This window comes from Genypterus blacodes, unplaced genomic scaffold (genome assembly GCF_046128005.1).
Source record: "Genypterus blacodes isolate CSIRO-AG114 ecotype Tasmania unplaced genomic scaffold, CSIRO-AGI_Gbla_v1 ptg000154l_1, whole genome shotgun sequence".
Classification (NCBI taxonomy): Eukaryota; Metazoa; Chordata; class Actinopteri; order Ophidiiformes; family Ophidiidae; genus Genypterus; species Genypterus blacodes.
Genome location: NW_027466956.1, coordinates 2,495,584 through 2,515,197, shown reverse-complemented (window position 1 = coordinate 2,515,197; position 19,614 = coordinate 2,495,584). Strand labels below are relative to the sequence as shown.

General features: G+C 41.1%; 1 protein-coding gene across 2 annotated transcripts in view; it reads left to right on the top strand.

Moving 5' to 3' along the window:
* Window positions 1-16,962, top strand: part of arhgap5 (Rho GTPase activating protein 5) — a 43,417-nt gene extending 26,455 nt beyond the window's left edge. For both annotated transcript variants that reach the window (XM_076166011.1, XM_076166010.1), the window contains exons 4-7: window positions 5,871-5,948; window positions 8,916-9,047; window positions 11,482-11,587; window positions 13,217-16,962. In XM_076166011.1, coding sequence (XP_076022126.1) covers window positions 5,871-5,948; window positions 8,916-9,047; window positions 11,482-11,587; window positions 13,217-13,535 — 635 coding nt within the window. In that variant the 3' untranslated portion in view covers window positions 13,536-16,962. The remainder of the gene's footprint in view (window positions 1-5,870; window positions 5,949-8,915; window positions 9,048-11,481; window positions 11,588-13,216) is intronic.
* The last annotated feature ends 2,652 nt before the right edge of the window (window positions 16,963-19,614 follow it).

Sequence of the window (19,614 nt, the reverse complement as noted above, 5' to 3'; positions counted from 1 at the left end):
CTCCTGTGACGCCCCTTTGTCATTTCATCTGTATTCTAATGAAATGAGTTGAATTTGTCGAGAATTTTCACTGAAATGGAGAGTGGAGAGATCTACGCCAAGTTGGGAAATGCGTCAATATCCTACCCACTGATTACCAGAACACCCGACAGCGATTTTTTCATTTTATTTTATATCCCAGGCGGGCCAGGACGGGGTTGTATGGATGCGGGGTTGGAATGGGTTTCTGGGTGGGATGTCCTCCTTGTTTTGTTTTTTTGTTTCTCTCTTCTCTCCTTCTCTTCACCTCAGCCTATGATGCCATTTGTTCTAGCCTTCATTGCTGTTCGACATCATCCTGTAAAAACTGTACCCTATGACATCATTGCAATTCTAATCTACTTGTATTCTACCTCAGGGTCTACGTATTAAGTTTAACAACAACAATAGTAATAATAATACAGCCTTCCTTCCCTCCCTCTATCTCTCTCTCTCCTCTCTTCCCCCTCTTTCTGTATAAAACATGATCTCCAAAATATCCAATGTCATGTAGCAACAAAAAAAAAATCCTACCCACAGCAGCCCACACACAAAATCTCACAAAAACACAAATATGCAGTGATTAGGAATTTCCTTTTTAAAGCGAGAAGTTTTTTTTATTACATGTTAATATTGGGACTTTATTTTGCAGCTGACCTTCCTCAGACTGCAGCAGGAGGAGCTGATGATTAGCTAACACAAAGCTTAGGCGGACCATTTTCAACTTATTCACCCCCGCCCCCAAAAAGTGTTTACAAGTAGATGTCTACTGGTTGTCATTTTAGGATCAAACTCAAAACCATGTCCCGACTCCGGGTCTGACCACAAGTCTGAAAATGGAACACTTCTTGTTTTTGTGTTGTTTCCCACAGATGAACCTAATTGAATCGCAAGCATAAAAAAGAGGGCTTTTGTTTACACACCCTTTGTTTTATACAGTTATTGTTTCAGCTTCTTTGTGTCATGGGCTACTTCTACTGATAAAGATAGCTGACTGAGAGTGAAATGAAGTCCTGCAGCTAAAATCATTGCTGTTAGCTGGGACTTGTATGTGTGTGCGCACATGTGTGTGTGGTTATGGATCTCGTTACCTGAGGTCCCCTGATATTTAATCACAGTCACACACACACAAATACACACGTTTTTCTCGCAGGGTGTATATTGATTTATGTTGACCCAGGGTTGTGTGGAGGGCCGGTCATTAAATTAACACACCAATAGAGAAACTGATGACTCCAGCAGACCGCAGCGCTGTAGCCATGTGTGGGGGTGTGTGAGAGACGGACAAAGACAAAGAAAGTGCTCACCTTAGGTCATTAGTTTCATACCCATACAGCTGTTCTCTGTTTCTACCACACATGCACATGCACATGCACACACATAGCTCTACTCTTCTCTCCCTCTGAAGGTGACTATCAGCAGCAGAATGAGCCGGAGCAGGCAGACAAGCTCATATTCTAAGGATTGTGAGAGAAGCTTTCTCCCCTGGGAATGTTTTACCTTTTAACTTTTACCTGCACATTCATCTTCCATGTAAGAGTCTGTGTTTGCATGTCATATCACATCTACAGTGAGACCGTAATGTCCTGAATATGAAAAAAAGTGGAACATGCAAGCCTGGATCTGCTGATGCGCACAGCAGATCTTCTTACTCAGTGAGCCTGCGCTTCTGTGGAGTCAGGAGCATTAAGATAGTGAACCAGTAGTGAATGTTACGAAAGAAATGTGAGTATGAATATAGATTAGTAAGTAGATTGGTCAACATACTGTGTATCTTGATCAAAGTAAAAGGTTGTAACCCTAGGCAGCTATGGTTTCCTTCATTTTCTGCACAGACAATCTTAAATGGTTGTTCATTGCAATTTGTGTACAGAATCTTATGTTTTTAGAATATTCTCTACCTCTGGCTAATGCAGAAGTTGCGGTCACAGTCGATGTGTAACACACAGTGAGTGAAGTCCGGTGGACACTAAAGCAGAAGGAGGACATGAGGATGTTGAGATGTGCACTTTTTTTTTTACTTGCTGTTATTCAAAAGACATTTTTTCACATTTTCATGATTTCCGAGGAAGGCTCCATATATGCAACTGTCATCATTATCAGAGTGCTGACTGCGTACGGTACAAACTGTTTTAGCTTTCACTTAAAAGCTATAGTGAAAGATATTGTTCCAAGTTGCCATTTTCAAGGTCAAGGAATAAGATGGTTACATTCAAAATGTGCACCTCCAAATCTAAATCTTCCTATCAAAACTATATCCTATGATGTTACAGGCAGTAGATTATATATGACTCACCTGATCTTGTTGTTATTACAAAGGAGAGGTGTGTGAGGTCAGCCCTGATAAAGCTCCTTTGATGCATTGCTGTTACTATATAAGATAAGATAAGATGAAAGGTTATTATCCTGAAGGGATTTACTGGAAACATAATAGTTATGCTAATGGACCATGGTCAAAGAAACAGTTTCCTCTTGTCTGTATTGGACGGTTCAGTTAAACTGTTTACAGGGACGTCATGTGAAATGTCTCAACCTGATTAACTCAGTTCTGTTGACTGTCAGCATATTGTGCCAACACCTTTATCTCATTATATTAGTGAGAATAATCTACTTTACACAGTTGCACTTTTCAGCTCAGTCAGTCTATTTATAAGGTCGACTTAACACCTTCAATTAAGTTATTTGACATCTTAGGTCAAAGGTTACCGTGTGCTTCATTTACACAGCAACCTGCAGGTTTGACTTTTGTCTTAGAGCACATACTGAGTAACAAATATGCAAGGATTTGGCCTCCACATGTGTGTGTTGTTGAATAAGAGTTTAAAAAAAAGGTGATGATTGACTTTCAATCATTGAGCACTGTTTCCTGTCCTCTCCCACAGCAGATGGTGGTCACAGCAATAACATAACTGTGGCACCTGGCCAACAGGCAGAGAGACAGACAGACAGACAGACACACAAGTAAAGAGGAAGACAGACACAAGACAGAGGAGAGATAAGGAGAGGCAGAAATAGGAGGAGGGTGATACAGTGTGTGTGTGTGTGTGTGTGTGTATCAGGATTCTAGATCACATCGCAGCAGGCCCAGTTTTATCTGATCCCAACATGCAAACATTAGCTCTACTGTTTACTTCCTTCCCCTCAGGTCAGTGTGCGAGTGTGTGCGAGTGTGTGCGTGTGTGTGCGTGTGTGTGTGTGTGTGTGTCTGTGCGTGTGTACATCCTGTTCAGCATCAAATGTCCTCAGAGATAGGCAAAATGACACGTTTGAACATCAATCAACCTCTTCACCATATGACAGAGGTCAGGGTTCAGGGGTCAATGATAGGTGCAGGTTATAGAGAAGATGGTTGGTGACAGCTTGCCTGATTTACAAAAGAGTAAGTCAAAGTTAGTGGAGTGTATTAGCCTTTTCAGATGGTAAAGAAAGGACAGCGACTGCACACGAGTACAATTGGGTCTTAATTTGATTCAATCTTATTGGATCACGTCCTGTGCTATTGTCTCATGTCTCCAGTCTGTGTGCCAATATGTCTCATAGCCGAGTGGACCCCAGCAGCTTCGCTCACGTTGTTCGTCCCTAATAACCACAGGAGAAAACGAGCATTTTGCGTGAAGCTCAATGATTTATACAGCAGTGATGTTCCTGAAAGCATACATTAAGGGCAGAGTTTAGATATGTACATGTAAGATGGATTAATACCTCACCTCTCTGTGAGTTCTGCATGTGTGGTGGGATTTTTGCAGCTATCTATGATTCAGACTTGGAAGTTAAGTCCATTTTCCTTGTGTGTGTGTGTTTGTTCCTTAGCTAACTCCCATGGCACCGTCTGAAATGTGCTGGAAAACACTTCTCTCTGCCTGCAAAATGATGAACACAGCACAACACACACACACTCACACAACAGTACAGTGTTGTTTCCCACACAGATGGTTGAAGTGGTCCCACATACTAGGCCAGAGTAGCCACTCTTACCACCTTTACTCAGTTATTTCTGAAATGATTGCGTCTTTTTTCAGATTCTTTAAGATCTTTCTTTGATTATTTGTTTGTCATAATTGTCTGCTGTCTCTATCTTTGAATTAAATCTAGAATTCATAAGGAACAAAGAACAAAGCCTAAACCTACTGTACAGCAGAAGGACTATGTGTTGGTTTTAAATTCTGAATAATCTGAACTTGCTCATACTTCAACTGGAAAGATGGTTTCCTCCTGTCTTGAATTGTTGTCACAACAATGTAAACAGCTTAATATAACTAGCAAAATCCAGCCATCTGTCATGTGTTCATCATCATTAGTGATGCACATAATGTCTTCATTCTTGCGCAACAACAACGAGTAGCACTTAGGGCTGATTAGGGTAGATGGGAAATGTGCTTGCTCACAAATGATGAAAGTTATGTGATGTAAATCCATAATACAGGACTATTAAGTAGACTTCTAGCTTTGGCCTGTGAGTGTGGATGGAATGGATGTCAGTCCTCAGATACACTCATCCAAACTGTTAACGTGCTGGAACAGAAAAGATTCATTCCTTTCCACCCACTGTGCTAGAAAAAGTGTTTGTCTGAGCTTATATATTCTGCTGACTATATGAGGCAATGCCCCCCTACCCCACCCAACACACGCACACACACACACACACGCGCACACACACACACACAGCAATTGGACTGACTGTGTTGCTGATTAGACTGAGGTCATTTAGCAAGAAATGCGTCTTTTCTATAGTTTGTGTTCCTGTAAGCATGTAACACGAGTCAACACAGAGACACGCACGGTTCCTTGGGCAGGTGCACGCGCTCCCTCACACTCGCTCACTTAACACGATTTACTTGAATCCATTAAAGCTGAATTTACATAATATTGTGTCTGCTTAACTGCCTCTGCAGGGACACTGCACACACACGCACGCACACACACACACACAGAGGCATGCATACTGCAGTGTGATTGACCTTGCAGTAGCCACAGAGCAGAACTAGGGTGTTTGTCTCCTATTCGTGCCTGAGGAGAGAGATCTGCACATTATAGCTCTAATTAAGACACTCAGTCTTCATATGTGCTGCTGTGATATCAGCTGTAAAGGCCTGCTTTCTGCTCTTTATGATGCGCTTAGTAACAATCATTGCTCTCACATCGGTGAAAGGCTGAAATGTAGTTCCTAAAACAAAGTAATGAAACTATTCATCTTTTTTTTATCCATACAACCTTTCCTTCATCACTAGACAAAATGCCAGATACACACAAGAGAAAATGATCTTCGTAATAAATTGAATTAAATCTTGAAAAGAATAATAATAAATATAACAAATAATAAATCTTTAAATCCACAAATTTTTCCACGTATCCCTCATCTGTTTGGGAAAATGTGTGTTTTGTTTGTCTTTTCATTTCAGCTTGAGCAGTGTGGAAAAACCTATTATTTTTTATTTGCAAAATATTATAAGAAATATATATTTATGTACGTTTGTGGATGGGTTTTCTCTCTTTTTGTTTTGGCTTAGGCGATAACCAGAAATCGCTTAGGGAAAACCCTGCTTACCGTAGCATTTAGTTATGAATATCATGGCTATCAGTGAGAATGTTTGTGTCCCGTAAGAGTCTGAACGCTGTTTCCCATACTTTTGCACTATGGATGAACGGAACGAGTCGACCACAGAAACGTATTTGCCTGAAATGTACGGAACGAAAACTGCTCAGCCTTGGCGTAACAAAGACAATATGGGGTTGTAAAAAAAGTAACTTACTGTTTAGATCCACCATATGATGTATAACAGAACTGCAGGCCCACATGGATCAAATCTGTTCACGTTGATACTAAAATGTGCATCTTTTGTGTGTTTTTATAGGTTTGACAGCAGAAGGTCTGTACAGAGTCAGTGGAAACAAGACAGACCAGGACAACATCCAGAAACAGTTTGATCAAGGTAACACACACACACACACACACACACACACACACACACACACACACACCTGTGCACATGTTTTCCCACAGCAGAACCTCGTAAATATATATACAGCAACCTGGGAACTGGAAGAAGAAGCACGTGTAAGCGGAGAGTCAAAGCACAAGCCAGTGTTTCTCATGATCACAGATTTTAAATGACTTCCCTGTGCACGTAAATCTTTCAGTTCAAGAGCTCAGGTTCCCTTTGAGCAGACATTACTGATCAAGCAGCGGGTTTGTCTGACGTGTGCAATAAATACAAGCCTCAGAGAAAGAAAGTGCCAGCTGCCCGCGATGGAGCCCAAATCTCACCACAATGCAGAAGCGCTAGAACACAAAGATTTACTGTCTGGAGTCAAAGTCGCACATGCTGGCTGGTTACCTGCCAAAGTGGCTGTTAGGATAAATAAAGGCATCACAGGCAGAAATTAGGAGCACTTAACTAGCAGCTGTGGGTCATTTTGCAGCTGTGTGATAAAACAGAGGGAAACAACTGAGATATTTTGTCTCACTCGCAATAATCATTGTTGTTATGGAGTCAATGTTTCAACCCGTGTGTGGATTTTTAAGCTCAAGAATCTGTCCCAGGTGTAAACATTGTGACAGTGATCTGATCACCATGCAAGCAAGATCACATTAGTTTGTGTTCAGGCAGATGGGATTGCATAGTTTGTTCTGCAAGCACTTTACACTTTTCATTGGCGTGCATGAGGGCATATTAATGCAAAGCGTAAATGGGGCCTTCCTGTCATGTCTGAAGGCTAAGGTTCTACTTTCCATGTTAAACAACCTGATGGCAGACAGAGATGCTCCACTCTCACACTTGAAAGTCACTTCAGTTGCGCAGGGAGATTAAATTCTTTCAGGGAAGCAATGTAAATCATCTCACCTTCCCTGCTGGTGTGTCACAGCGGGTTCCCTGGTTGAGGATTGTAGCTGCTCCACATTCAATAAGAAGTTCATTTGCCATTGTGAGTCAGATTGTATACCTTCGTCCACTTTGTCTTCCTGTATAGTAATTACCTCCTACACATTTCTTATACCCTGTCGGGTTTTTAAGCTGTTTGGTGTTGCTGTGCCCTTCGTATATCACTTTAGAACAGTCTAGCCCTATTGAGACCAACTGTACTTGGAGAGAATTGGTACGCAGCCATGAACCGACCCTGTGGACAGCAGCCGTGAAAGGTTGAAGCGTTACCTCACATTATAAATGAGTGTAGTAGACGACTTCATTGACTTCACCTGTTTTAAATTTGTTTGGAGTCCTGCCACTGCTGCCCTTCCGTGTCGGGTTTATGAAGCATTTTATTATTATCAATAATAATAATAAACTTAATGTGTATAGCACTTTTCATACGGCGACTGCAGCTCAAAGTGCTCCAACACGTCAGCACAAGTTAAAAATAGTAATATATGAATCGAAAAAAAAAATAATTTCACAATAAAAACAAGAATAAACCACAAGGGGCAAAAAACAGGCAATGTCCTAGTTGAGTAAAGTAAAGTACAAAAAATGGAAGAAATGGAAGAAAAAATATTACTATAAGTAAATAATTATAGATAAAATAATATATACATTTAAGTGATCTTAAAGATAACGCAGTAGAAACCTTACAGGGAAGGATCCCCGACCCGCCTACAGAGTTTGTCTTTGTACTTTCTAGCCCTTCCTCGCTGTAATTGCAATTTTCCGATTTAATTCCAGCTGTGTATTATTAAAAAATAAACCCAGAAAAATTCATAGACCAAATTCAGAAAAACAGAGAACTCCCAAAATAAGAAATGCAGGATTGAACTGTCAGAGATGAACTTTTGCCACCGAGTGTGTGCAAAGTACCAGCTGTTCCCGTGCACCTGAAGTAAACTCTTGAATCGTCCTCACAGGTTTTGTCCTCCCGGCTCGCTGCAGGCTGTTACTTAGGCTCTATTTTCCTGTTTTTGCTCTTAACACTGCGCCGGTTCTCCACGAGTGCCGCTCGATGATCACTGCGAAAAGTACCATTACTGCCAATTAGCTCGTCTGTCAGTAATGGGAGATGGTGGGCTCCTTCACCGCAGCACAAGTTATTTCTATGGAAATTGCGGGGAAATAAGTGAATTTAATAAAGCCGGCTGGGGAACAGAGTAGTGATGAAAGGCTTCCCTGGGAATTCAACGCTCGCTGCGGTTGTGCTTCATTACCGGGGAGGATGAAGCTACTGCCTGATTATTATTGAACTTTATTAAGAAACAGAGAAGCTGCAGAGACCTCTCCCCCTGCTTCTCCTCGATTGTGTCCCCCTGTGCTGTGTCTCTTAACCTTCAGCAATGATTTTTCCATTTTTTAGTCCTGCGCTTCTTTCTGCTAGCTTGTTGTTTTCATTTATGAATTTATGATTTATTTTCCGCTCTGTATCCTTCACTGTAATTATCTCCTTGTCTCTCTTAATCCATCTATCTAGATTCTCTTTTTTCTCTCTGAATTTGAGACAGCTGTCATGTCAGCTCAGGGCTCTCTCCTCTTTTCCCCGCTCCTTTTTTCTCTTTTTTTCTCTCCGCCTCATCATGATTTGGTAATTGTGTACCGTTTATGAAGATGTCTATGAGATGTTTTTTTAGAGGTGATGTTGTGTTGAGTGAAATTTCTATTTACCTGGAATGTCAACTCCAGTTTTGTCTCTGTAATTGGTTGGTTTAGTCAAAATCGGTGAAAGTAAAACATCTGAATGAAAAAATAAAGCATAATCAAGAAGTATAATTTTGCCCGGATCAAAATAAGTCCCGTTTTAGAGCTGTTTTCCTTTAAAGTTGGTGTTTTGCATGAAACATCAAGTTACCATTAAGCAGGATGCAAAGTATAAGTGCAGAAAAGCTTTAGGTACACCTTGATGTTATGATGTAGATGGTGTGAAATGTATGTTTTAAAAAAGAATCCTCTCTCTCCTTCCTCCTTCTCCGTCTGTAGATCAGAGTATAGATTTTGTAGCCATGGATGTAGCTGTAAACGCTGTTGCCGGGGCCCTGAAGGCCTTCTTTGCTGACCTGCCTGACCCGCTGATCCCCTACAGCCTGCACCCAGAACTGGTGGAGGCCGCAAGTAAGAGTACACACATGCACACACCTTTCCCACCACAGAGATGATTTCAGGTACGCTGGAACTTGACTTCATTTTGCACAAAAGAACAAAGAACTAGCAGTTTAGTCCCTTAGCCAGCTTTAGTTTCCACTGTAAGGTACAATATGTCCTCTCTTTGCTCTTTTCCACTGGGTTGGTTGTGGTTCTGGAGTCACGCTGGGTAGGTTCAGTATCCCCAACATAAAACTAGTTTAACTGATTAACCAATCACAAAGGCTGCGATTTAGGATTCACATAATGCAGCACGTCTGATCCAGACTTCAAACTGATGCGTGTATTGTTCTAAAAATGCATGCCGTGCCCCTCAGGTACAAGTCATGCTCACCAATCAGAAGTGGCCCAAGGCGACTTTGCATACGCCCACTAACAGACATGAAGGGAAACCCCCAAGCAAAACGTTACATTCGTGGTACGTGGGTATGAAGTCCGCTCAACAGGGAACAGCGTTGGACTTGGACTCAGAGCAGGAAACACTAATCACTGCCTTACCTATTAATAAGTTACAAAGAAGATCTTGTGATGTGCGATTGTGCAAATATTAATCAAAGTACACTTTTGGAGAGGTTTGCCTCATGTCCTTTCATCAAGATCAATTTTGGTACAAGTCTGGAACAAAGAACTAGAGTTTTATTAGTCATGTTGAAGTTCATTGAAGTAAAACTATGAACCTCTCATGTTTATTTATTGAAAAATGTTATTCTCTTGACCTATATTTTCATTTAGATGATAGTGTCTACTTTAAATTGTGGCTTTGCTGTTTCTGTCAAGTGTATATGTAGAGTTATAAGCATAAAAACAAGCATAAGACATGGGCAAAATTGGCCAAGTGCTGCATCATGGGGTTCTATTCATATTTAATTCAATTTATAGTACAAAATATGATATTAGGATCTTTTTTATGTGAATGATCGAGACTTCAAATGGACAAGATTGAAATCCCGGGTTCTCCTGTAAAACATTTTTTTATTATTTGATGCCAAAGTACAAATTGAGCTGGAACATTTATGCAGGTTGAATCCAAGTTTCAGTGAACAATGCAGACCCCAGAGGGTTTAAAACATTAACACCTGTTCTTCCTATGTTAAGATAACATCCATGCCTCTAAAGTTGGCGAAGCTTCATTTGCTTAACTCCCAAGCTAGTGGAAACAGGCCAAGCTGAGCACTGGCCAAGCTACAGCACCAGCAATGTGTTATCAGAATGAAAGCATGATTCATGAACTTGCTAACTGCTATTTTGACAACAGCAACAATGGGGCACAAGAGGGACAATAGGTCACCCGAGAGTTCCAAGATCAAGATTTAGATAAAACAAAATCCCCTTGATTTCCTCCACGCTGACTCTTTTTGTGGTGTGATGTTTTGATTCAACTGCTCTTATTTCCATCATCTTTGTGGTACTTGAGTGTGGTGGGAATGTAGACAGTATTCTTACATCTTCTGGACCAACTGAATCATGGGTAAATGGATGGTTTGGATTAGTATAGTGGTCCCTTAGTTAACTGTTCTCACTACTCTATCTCTAGATTATTCTGGTTAATGTCAGTATGTGACAGCATGGAGTAATGACCCTTGGCCTCTTAAATCTGTTAGAGGGTCAAAGACCTATTCCCTCCTCGTTTAGATGATTGATCGCATGATATCATGAAGTGTGGAGTCGACATGTACAGCTAGGAATTCATATTTAAGTAGGAAATGCAACAGACAGCAGGAAGGTCACAGCGATGTCAGAGTAGGTTGTTGTGAAAATCTAAATGTAAAAGGGTTTATTTCCCATTCAGGCTTAAATATTTAATGCAGGCAGTGTGTATAAGGTTGAATGGGAGCTTCAGCAGTAAGCCTGTGTGAAGCATTCTCAAGGGAAGATCAGCTCATTTCTACACAAGGCTCACTTTGTATGAAGAAAACAGACCTCTGCAGATTTCCATGTGTAAACTGATATCCAAAACTGTAATTTGAGGTTTTTCTTTCATCATTGATTGCCAGGTATTGTATTTACCTTATTGTTAGGTTGATTTGGAGGGAAAGAGAGGGAAGAGTGAGCTTCAGCAGCCTCGGGGGAAAATTAGACTCCTGTATCTCAGCCTTTTACCAGCTGCTTAATGCTGCTTCTGACTTTATTAGATTAAACACAAACATCTTCATCTTCTTAGTTGATGCAGAAAATGCACTCTCTATACTCATTGACACTGTGTCTGTCTGTCTGCCTGTCCTTCTGTGTCAAACTGTGTGGGAGTTGGCTGTGTTGCAACCTTTTGTTTTCCAGAGTATAATTTCTTTTCTCAAGAGATTTGTGTAAAATGTTTTTGCCTTAAGTCTCTCTCTCTCTCTCTCTGTCTCTCTTACTTCCTCTCTCTCTCTCTCCCCCCTCCTCCCCCCTCTTTTCAACTTTGCAGAAATTGTGGATTACATTGAGCGTCTCCTGGTGTTAAGGGAGATAGTGAAGAAGTTTTCCTCTGTCAACTACCACGTCTTCAAATACATTATCACACATCTCAACAGGTAAATAAGTCTGACTCACTCACTCACTCACTCACTCACACTCACACACACTCACTCGCTCACACTCACTCACTCACTCACTCACTCACTCACTCACTCACTCACTCACTCACTCACTCACTCACTCACTCACTCACTCACTCACACTAACACACTCATACACTCACACACACTCACTCGCTTACACACTCACTCGCTCACATACACTCACTCACTCACACAAACTCTCACTCACTCACTCTCACACTCACACACTCACACACTCACACACGCTCGCTCGCTCGCACACTCACACACACTCACTCACTCACTCACTCACTCACACAAACACTCACTGACTCACTCACACTCACACTTACACACTCACTCGCTCACACACACACTCACTCGCTCACACACACTTACTCACTCACACAAACACTCACTCACTCACACACACACTCACACTCTCACACACACTCACTCGCTCACACACTCACTCGCTCACACACACTCACACAAACACTCACTCACTCACTCACTCACTCACGCAAACACTCACTCACTCACACAAACACTCACTCACACACTCACACAAACACTCACTCACTCACACAAACACTCACTCACACACTCACACAAACACTCACTCACACACTCACACAAACACTCACTCACTCACACAAACACTCACTCACACACTCACACAAACACTCACTCACTCACTCACTCACTCACACAAACACTCACTCACACTCACACTCACACACTCACACTCACTCGCTCACACTCACTCACTCACTCACTCACAAACACTCACTCACTCACTCACTCACAATCACACACTCACAATCACACACTCACACACTCACACACACTCGCTCACACTCACTCACTCACTCACTCACTCACTCACACACACACACACACTCACACTCACACTCACACACACATCAAACAAATCAAGCTGAAAGACATAATCATCCCACATAAAATATACACATGTGTATGTTGCATCTAGTCCTCATTGTGTGTCTGTGTGTGTGTGTCTTCAGTAACTCAAAACAGTGAACACAGCACAGGGATATTAATACGTAACAATACAATGTGTTGGATTTTGCTCTCAATAGTGAGGATGGGTAAACACTTAATAATAAAGGGAAATACTTAATAATTTCATTGTAAGGGTTTGCTGAGTTGAAACATCTTCTGTATCTGTTGGGAAACCACCTTTGATTTCTGCTCATTCATTGTGGTTGGACATTACTAAGACTTGAACTACATGTCGGACAGAATGTGCCGCCTGCAGTGTTTTCAACCTGATACCTGTTTGTGTTAAGGAGGATGTTGTCGGCTGTAAATGGCACCGTAGTGTGTAGATGTATCCTGTAAACTTATATGAGCCGGAAACTCCTGAAACTACACAAATCCAAATGAACCAATTCACATCATTTCAACGAATCCCTTTGTTTGTAAAATAAATCATTAAATAAATCTTAAGAAATGGCTGGGAACAATAATGGCCACCGTATTGTTTATCTACTAGCAAAGGAAAAGACGAGCACACGGGACATGCTGAGTGTTGCCATGTGTAATTACTTACTAATTTCCTCATTTTTGTCAATGTTTATGCAACTTTTCTCTCCGTAGGGTGAGCCAGCACAGCAAGACCACCAAGATGACCGCCGACAACTTGTCCATCTGCTTCTGGCCCACTCTCATGCGTCCCGACTTTGAGAACAAGGACACTCTGTCAACCACCAAGTTGAATCAAGCCGTAGTCGAGTCCTTCATCTTGCAGAGCGACTATTTCTTCCACGGCGGAGAGGTGGCTGAGAGCTCCAGCAGCGAGGGGACACCGCCGCCGCACTGCCACAACATGGTGGAGGCCCTGCTGCCCCTCCAGCTGCCCCCGCCCCTCCAGCCACAGCAGATCCAACACACCCTGCACCATGACCCGTTGATTTAAGAGCGAGAGGAGCTTGCTGGGAAACCTACGGATGTTTGTTCGTCTGCCAGCGGATTTTGGCCGGAAACCAACCAACCAACCATCACAAAAACACGTGTCGGGTGGTAATTGAAATAAATGAAAAAGTGAGTCGGTGCAATTCCACCTCCACCGTTCGCCCCTGACTCACATTATATCCATTTAGAAGTGAACAAGCTTTAAGGTTTAGAGACGATCACAGCTGATCTGCAAGTCCTGGATTAGAGAATTAACCCTTAGATATCCCAATTTTGGAACCACTTAAGGATTTGCTCCTTTCTGAGAGACTACCTAGAGATGAATGATGGATGCCATTATTTTACAATGAACTGATGACACGAAACACTTATCGTTCAGGGTCAGACTGCAGCTCTGGGGGATTCTGGGATGAGGGTGGGGCCTCCTGTCCTCTGCTGTTGGAATAGCACACTGAGGCCCCAAGCACCACACCCCTGCATCCCCCTGCTTATGCCCCGCCCCCCCAAACAGGCCCCGCCCTCCTGTGCCCCAGCTGCTCCAGTCCACGAGAGAAGGGAAATTATAACATATAGTCCTCACGACTGCAACTCAGTTTTAACGTCACTTCTTTCTGACTGCGTAGTTGAATGGTTAGTGGGTTTGGCTGTCCAGCGAGCTGATTGGTCGGCTCAAAGAGTGGATATTGAGTAGCGTGATTTGTGGACTGATTGAGTCACTGATATGATTTGTCATGGAGTCTTCCCGCAGATCTCCACACCTTCAGCACAGAGTAACCATTTCTTCCTCTTCCACTCACCTTTGACCCCATTACAGTGAGGTGGTGGCAGGGGTGGGAGTGGGAAGTCAAGATGCCAGAACCTTCCCTGTGAAAATATAAGACGTATATTTACACAAAAGAGATTTTTTTGTTGGAGTTTAGAGGGGGGGGGGGGTGCTTTGGTTAAGACTGTTATATAGAGAACATTGAATTATTCCCCAACAACATGAACTAAAGGACAGCACATGCACCATCAGTGTCAAAAGGTCCCACATGCCAATTTCATTTGTTTCTGTTAGCTTTGGTTATTTTTTTGTGTTTCCCATTTGCAATGGACTGTTTTCTTTTTTTATGTTTTGTAATGTCGGATTTCTACCCTGTGTGTGTGTGTGTGTGCTGGTGTGTGTGTGTGTGTGTGTGTGTGTACACGTGACATGTGATGGTATATTTGTGTGGGCTGACCTGTGGCCTGATTGTATCGTCTTTGTAGAGGGAAAAGGGGATTAAGGGAAAAAAAAAAAAGGAAAAACAATTGGACTGAGTAAAAGATAACGGAGCCTCTCGCACAAGAGAATCCCTGTTATTACATTTCTCTCTCTTTCACTCCAAATGCAAAGACTGTCTCTCTCTGAAAGGACCCCCTCTCCCACCCCCCACCCGCTCCCTCATGATGGCACATTTTTGAGGCAACCACTACGTCACAATGCATTCTGGGTCTCCGTTCAGTCTGAGGAGGAGGAGGAGGAGGAGGCGTCTTCCAGGTCGGATGCATCCTTGACTTTTGCAGAGGACGCTTCGCGCTTTTTCACTTTTCATTTAGTGTGTCCCTCTCTTCTGTTGGTTTTGTCGCAACTAAACATTTGCATGTCTTTTTAGTGAAAAATGAACTTTAAAGTTTTAAAAAAAAAAATGTAATGAAAGATGTTGAATCTCTAAAGGATCTCTTGTTCAGATCAATTTTATCCAACTTTAGGTTTCAGGGGAACATTTACAAGGAAAAACATTAAGATGGACGGTCACATTTTCTGCATTTCTTTTCGGACATCCACTCTTAATATCATATTTTTGGTTATATGTCAAATAGTTTTCCCTAAATAAAGGAAAGAAGTATATATAAGTATATATATATAAATTTATCAGCAGCTGAGATTGCTGAGTTAGTGAAATACTGCGGGGTACTGGACTGTAATCCTGTCTAAAGCTATAATCATATTTCTTTGATTCTGATGGTGTGACAGAAACTCATTCTTCCTTTTTTTTTAATGGTGTTTGAGTGAGAGTGAATGGGTGTGTGTGTGTGTGTGGTTGTGTGTGGAAGGGAGGGTGGGGTGATGAGAACAGACTGGTTGCTTTTATTTCCCTCTTCGGCCCATCTGGAAAAATAATAAATAAAAAACGGATGAAAATTCCTCAGGCTTTCTTCATGGATGGCACTTTTAGATTAAGGTGATTAAAATCCTGGACACATGCGATCTGAATATGGGCTTTCCATATTTTGGAAAATGCTGGAAAAATATATATTAAGGTTAACAAAAGTGTTGTGGTGAGTGTGTGTGTTTGTCCAACTCTTTAATCGGGAACCTGATTTAAGATAAACTTCCCTTTTCCATGCGTGCACACAGTTATACACACATTTATATCCCTACTGTGCTGCTGCAGGTAAGTTAAAAACCTGAGACGGCACAAATATTCGGACTCTGCAGCTAAGAGAAGCAATTCCCAGACTGATTCTTTTTGTATTGATCCAAAGGCCACACGAGTTCTAACTATTAATACGGACTAAATTCAGATTCCGCAGCTTCACAATCTGAGTCTATTGCAGCACTTTGACCAACAAATCCTTGGCTTGGCAGGGGGGGATCTTGATATGTGATGGGTGTTTGATGGTTATTATGTACATGAGCAACTGATCCCCATTCACAAAACATTCAATGAATCCTGCAAGGGTGGAGTCAGTCAGGGATGTGACCAGTTACAGACTCTCTCACATCTATGTGTGTGTGGTTTGGTCTGGTCAGTTGCATTAGGATCATGTAGTTTTCCAGACATTGTCTTCAAGGTAAAGGGGATGAAGGTAATGATGATTCTGTCATGTTTGTCTGTTTCCAGCACAGTTAACTTCCTGTTATGTTTTTTTTACTCCCCCTGACATCTCTGACCAATGAGCAGAGTGTTTTTGCATGATTTTGGTTGTTGTATTTTGGTTTGCATGGGTTTTTTTTCCAATGTGACACCAAACCAAACCAAGAGGTTATGCAACATTCAAACAGTTCAGTCCTTATTCAGACCAAAGAGAAACCCTTCTGGTCTGAACACAGCCTGACAGTGCCCTTGGGAAATAAAGGAGAAGACCTCATTGATCTGACTGAATCATCATAGAAGAAGCCCTTTGTTGGTCAAAATGGTGTTAGTTTGTGATCTTTCTATACACTTGAGAAAATGCACGGTAGAAAACAACAGTGAGGTTTTAAATGCATGAATTTCTCTCTGACCTGCTCACATTTTCTAAAGACTGAATAGAGTCATTCTGATGCAGTATCAGCAAAAGGGAGGAATCAGTCAGAAAAAACTATAGGCACCCAGGGATCCTCTCCCATTCCAGACGTTCCTCTCCTATGCCCTTATTCTGTCTGTTCAACCCTCAACACTAGTCAAACTCGCCGAAGGTGTACATTTTTGTATGTAAATGTAAGAATGCAATGCAGCCAAAAGCTTATTTTAAGGATTGATACTCCTGTAGTCTGAAGAGAACAAGGGCAAAGCAAAATAGAAACAGCATCCACAGGTTTATGGGGGGGGGTTTGTTTGAGGAGCTGCTAGTTTAAGAAATATAATATAGTTTTCCATTCACAATGTAGTTTTCCATCAATCATTCAACCTACTTTATCATTTGTTGGTAAGATCTGCTCTCATCTAGTCACACCGGTGTACAAACCAACTCTCATCCGCTGTGTATTATAGTTAATAAAAATGATTTTCAGAAATGAAAAATTCTTAAACTATTTCTTTCTCTCCATAATGTTTCCAAATAAAGTTTTTTTTTTCCAAAGCCGCTGAGTGATGGTTCTTATTACATTATTTAAAACGACACCACTAGAAGTAGAACTGATTATATTAATTACTCCATGTGATTCCACATTTTACAGTGTCTTTTATTCTATTTATAGATAAACCCATTTGAAGAACGGCGAGCCCAGTAACTTTCCACAGATACTTCAGCAGGAAGCAAATCCAATCTGTGATCTTTGGACTGCTGCTCTTGGTATGATAGTAACAGTACTAGCAGAAGCTTTATTGCCCTTTGTAGTGACAGCAGTTAGAGTTGATAAATTAGTGGTAATGGCAGCAGTTGTGGGGGTTGCAGTACTAATATTAGTAGTTACACAGGGAACAGTAACACACTGTTATAAGAGGGAAAGGATTCATCTCGTCAATGAACAATAGACACAAAAACAATATTTTTCTTTTGAAGTAACTTCTAATGATGATGAAAACAATGAATGATAATTGTTTTCCAAGTCCCATGTCTATAACTTTGAATGTCAAGTCCCAAACAAGTAAAAATGTGCCTTCTATCAAATATACCGCAAGAGAAAAATATATTGCCAATTTGAGAGAAATTACAGATGATTGTCATTTGTATGCATTGCTTTCCAGATAACTTGTATAATTAATTAAATAATGAATATCCACATAGCAATGACCATAAAAACGCCCTTTTCACCTTTGGCCTGGGAAAGGTCTCAAAACGAAAGTCAGTGGTATCAAAGTCAACTTACAAGTCTTCAGATCCAGTTGAGTCTCATTTCTGCAAATGTGTGACTCAAGGCCACACCTCTGTTACCACTTCCAGGATTGAAGGATACATGCAAATAATAAGTACACACAATAAGGGGTACTTACAAAAACAATAAAAGTTCATACAATTGGGGAACAGTACATGACAGTACAAATACACAAGGAGGACAAGGGTACAAAGTGCAAAATGTGCATCTGGCTGGGAGGTATGAGTAATTTATGTAACTACAGCATACACGTGTGTATATATGACATACAGCAACGTGTTGTGCGATATACTATAAAGTGACAGTGAAACAGTTAGGCGGGGCTCAGATCCCTATGATCCCACTGTCCCTCCCCGACCCGAGGTAGATTTATTATAAAGTCCGATGGCCACAGGGAGGAAGGATTTCCTGTGGCGTTCAGTAACTATCAGGGAAATAATCTCTGCCTGGTATTTTATGCGTTTGATAGTATCTCTACAACACTGTTATCAGACTGCCTTTATCATCCATCATTCATGGCTATAAAGCACTGAACCCCATGCTCTGAACCAAATGAAGTTCATTTAGTTTAACATTATTTGCATAGCTCACCTACTCTTTTTTGCAGATCTCAACACGATCTAATTCAACACATTTCACACTGTGATGCACTTGTGTTGCAACATGGTTAACAAAGGTTACAGTTGACATATTTTACACATGACTCATAACTGTTCACACTTGTATGTAAACACTGATATATAAGCCAGTTCAGATTGCACAGGTGACACTGTTTTGTTGAATGTTGATAACAAAAATGGATGGAGACAATCTGTGAGGCAGAGGAGGAAGAGGAGGTGTAAGATGTAGTTGAAGAGGACGAGGAAGAGCAAGATCAAGAGAGCGAGATGAGTTCAGATGATGGTGTGCAAGCTCTGTTTGATTTTGAGCTTAATTAAAATGGTTTTGAGGCAACAGTTGATTTTGCCAGTAGGGGTTTTGTAAATGTGGCTTGGAGATTTAGTTTTGTGTTTAAAGTTTTAAGAAAAAGGATGAAGTTTGGTCTTAGCAATTGTGGAAAAGTGTAAGAAGGTCAATTCTGCCACCCAGTGGTCAGAAACACAAACAAACTTACAAACAGTCCATTTCAAGAGACAGAATATATCAGGAACCTCACTGAGATCAATTTATTATTATACTTACATAATGTGTTGAATGTTTAATTACACTTCAAAAACTTTAACAAATGAGTAAAGAATAACTGCAAACAAAACATATCGACATAATAACGCAGCTGTGATTTGTTTAAACAGTGCTGATACAACAAATTTCACATGTATTTATGAGATTTATGAGACACAAAAGACACTGAATGAGATGTAAACACTTGCTTTATCTTCAGTTAGACGCGCTGCATGTGTTTGCTGCAGTTGATCAACAGATGGCGATGTGGTTAGTTTGAAACGGGCAGCTGCCAGGATTTGATACACAAAAGAAAAAAACAACAACGTGAACGATTAACAGATGTAGAAGAAGTTATACAGTAAACATGTGAATAATT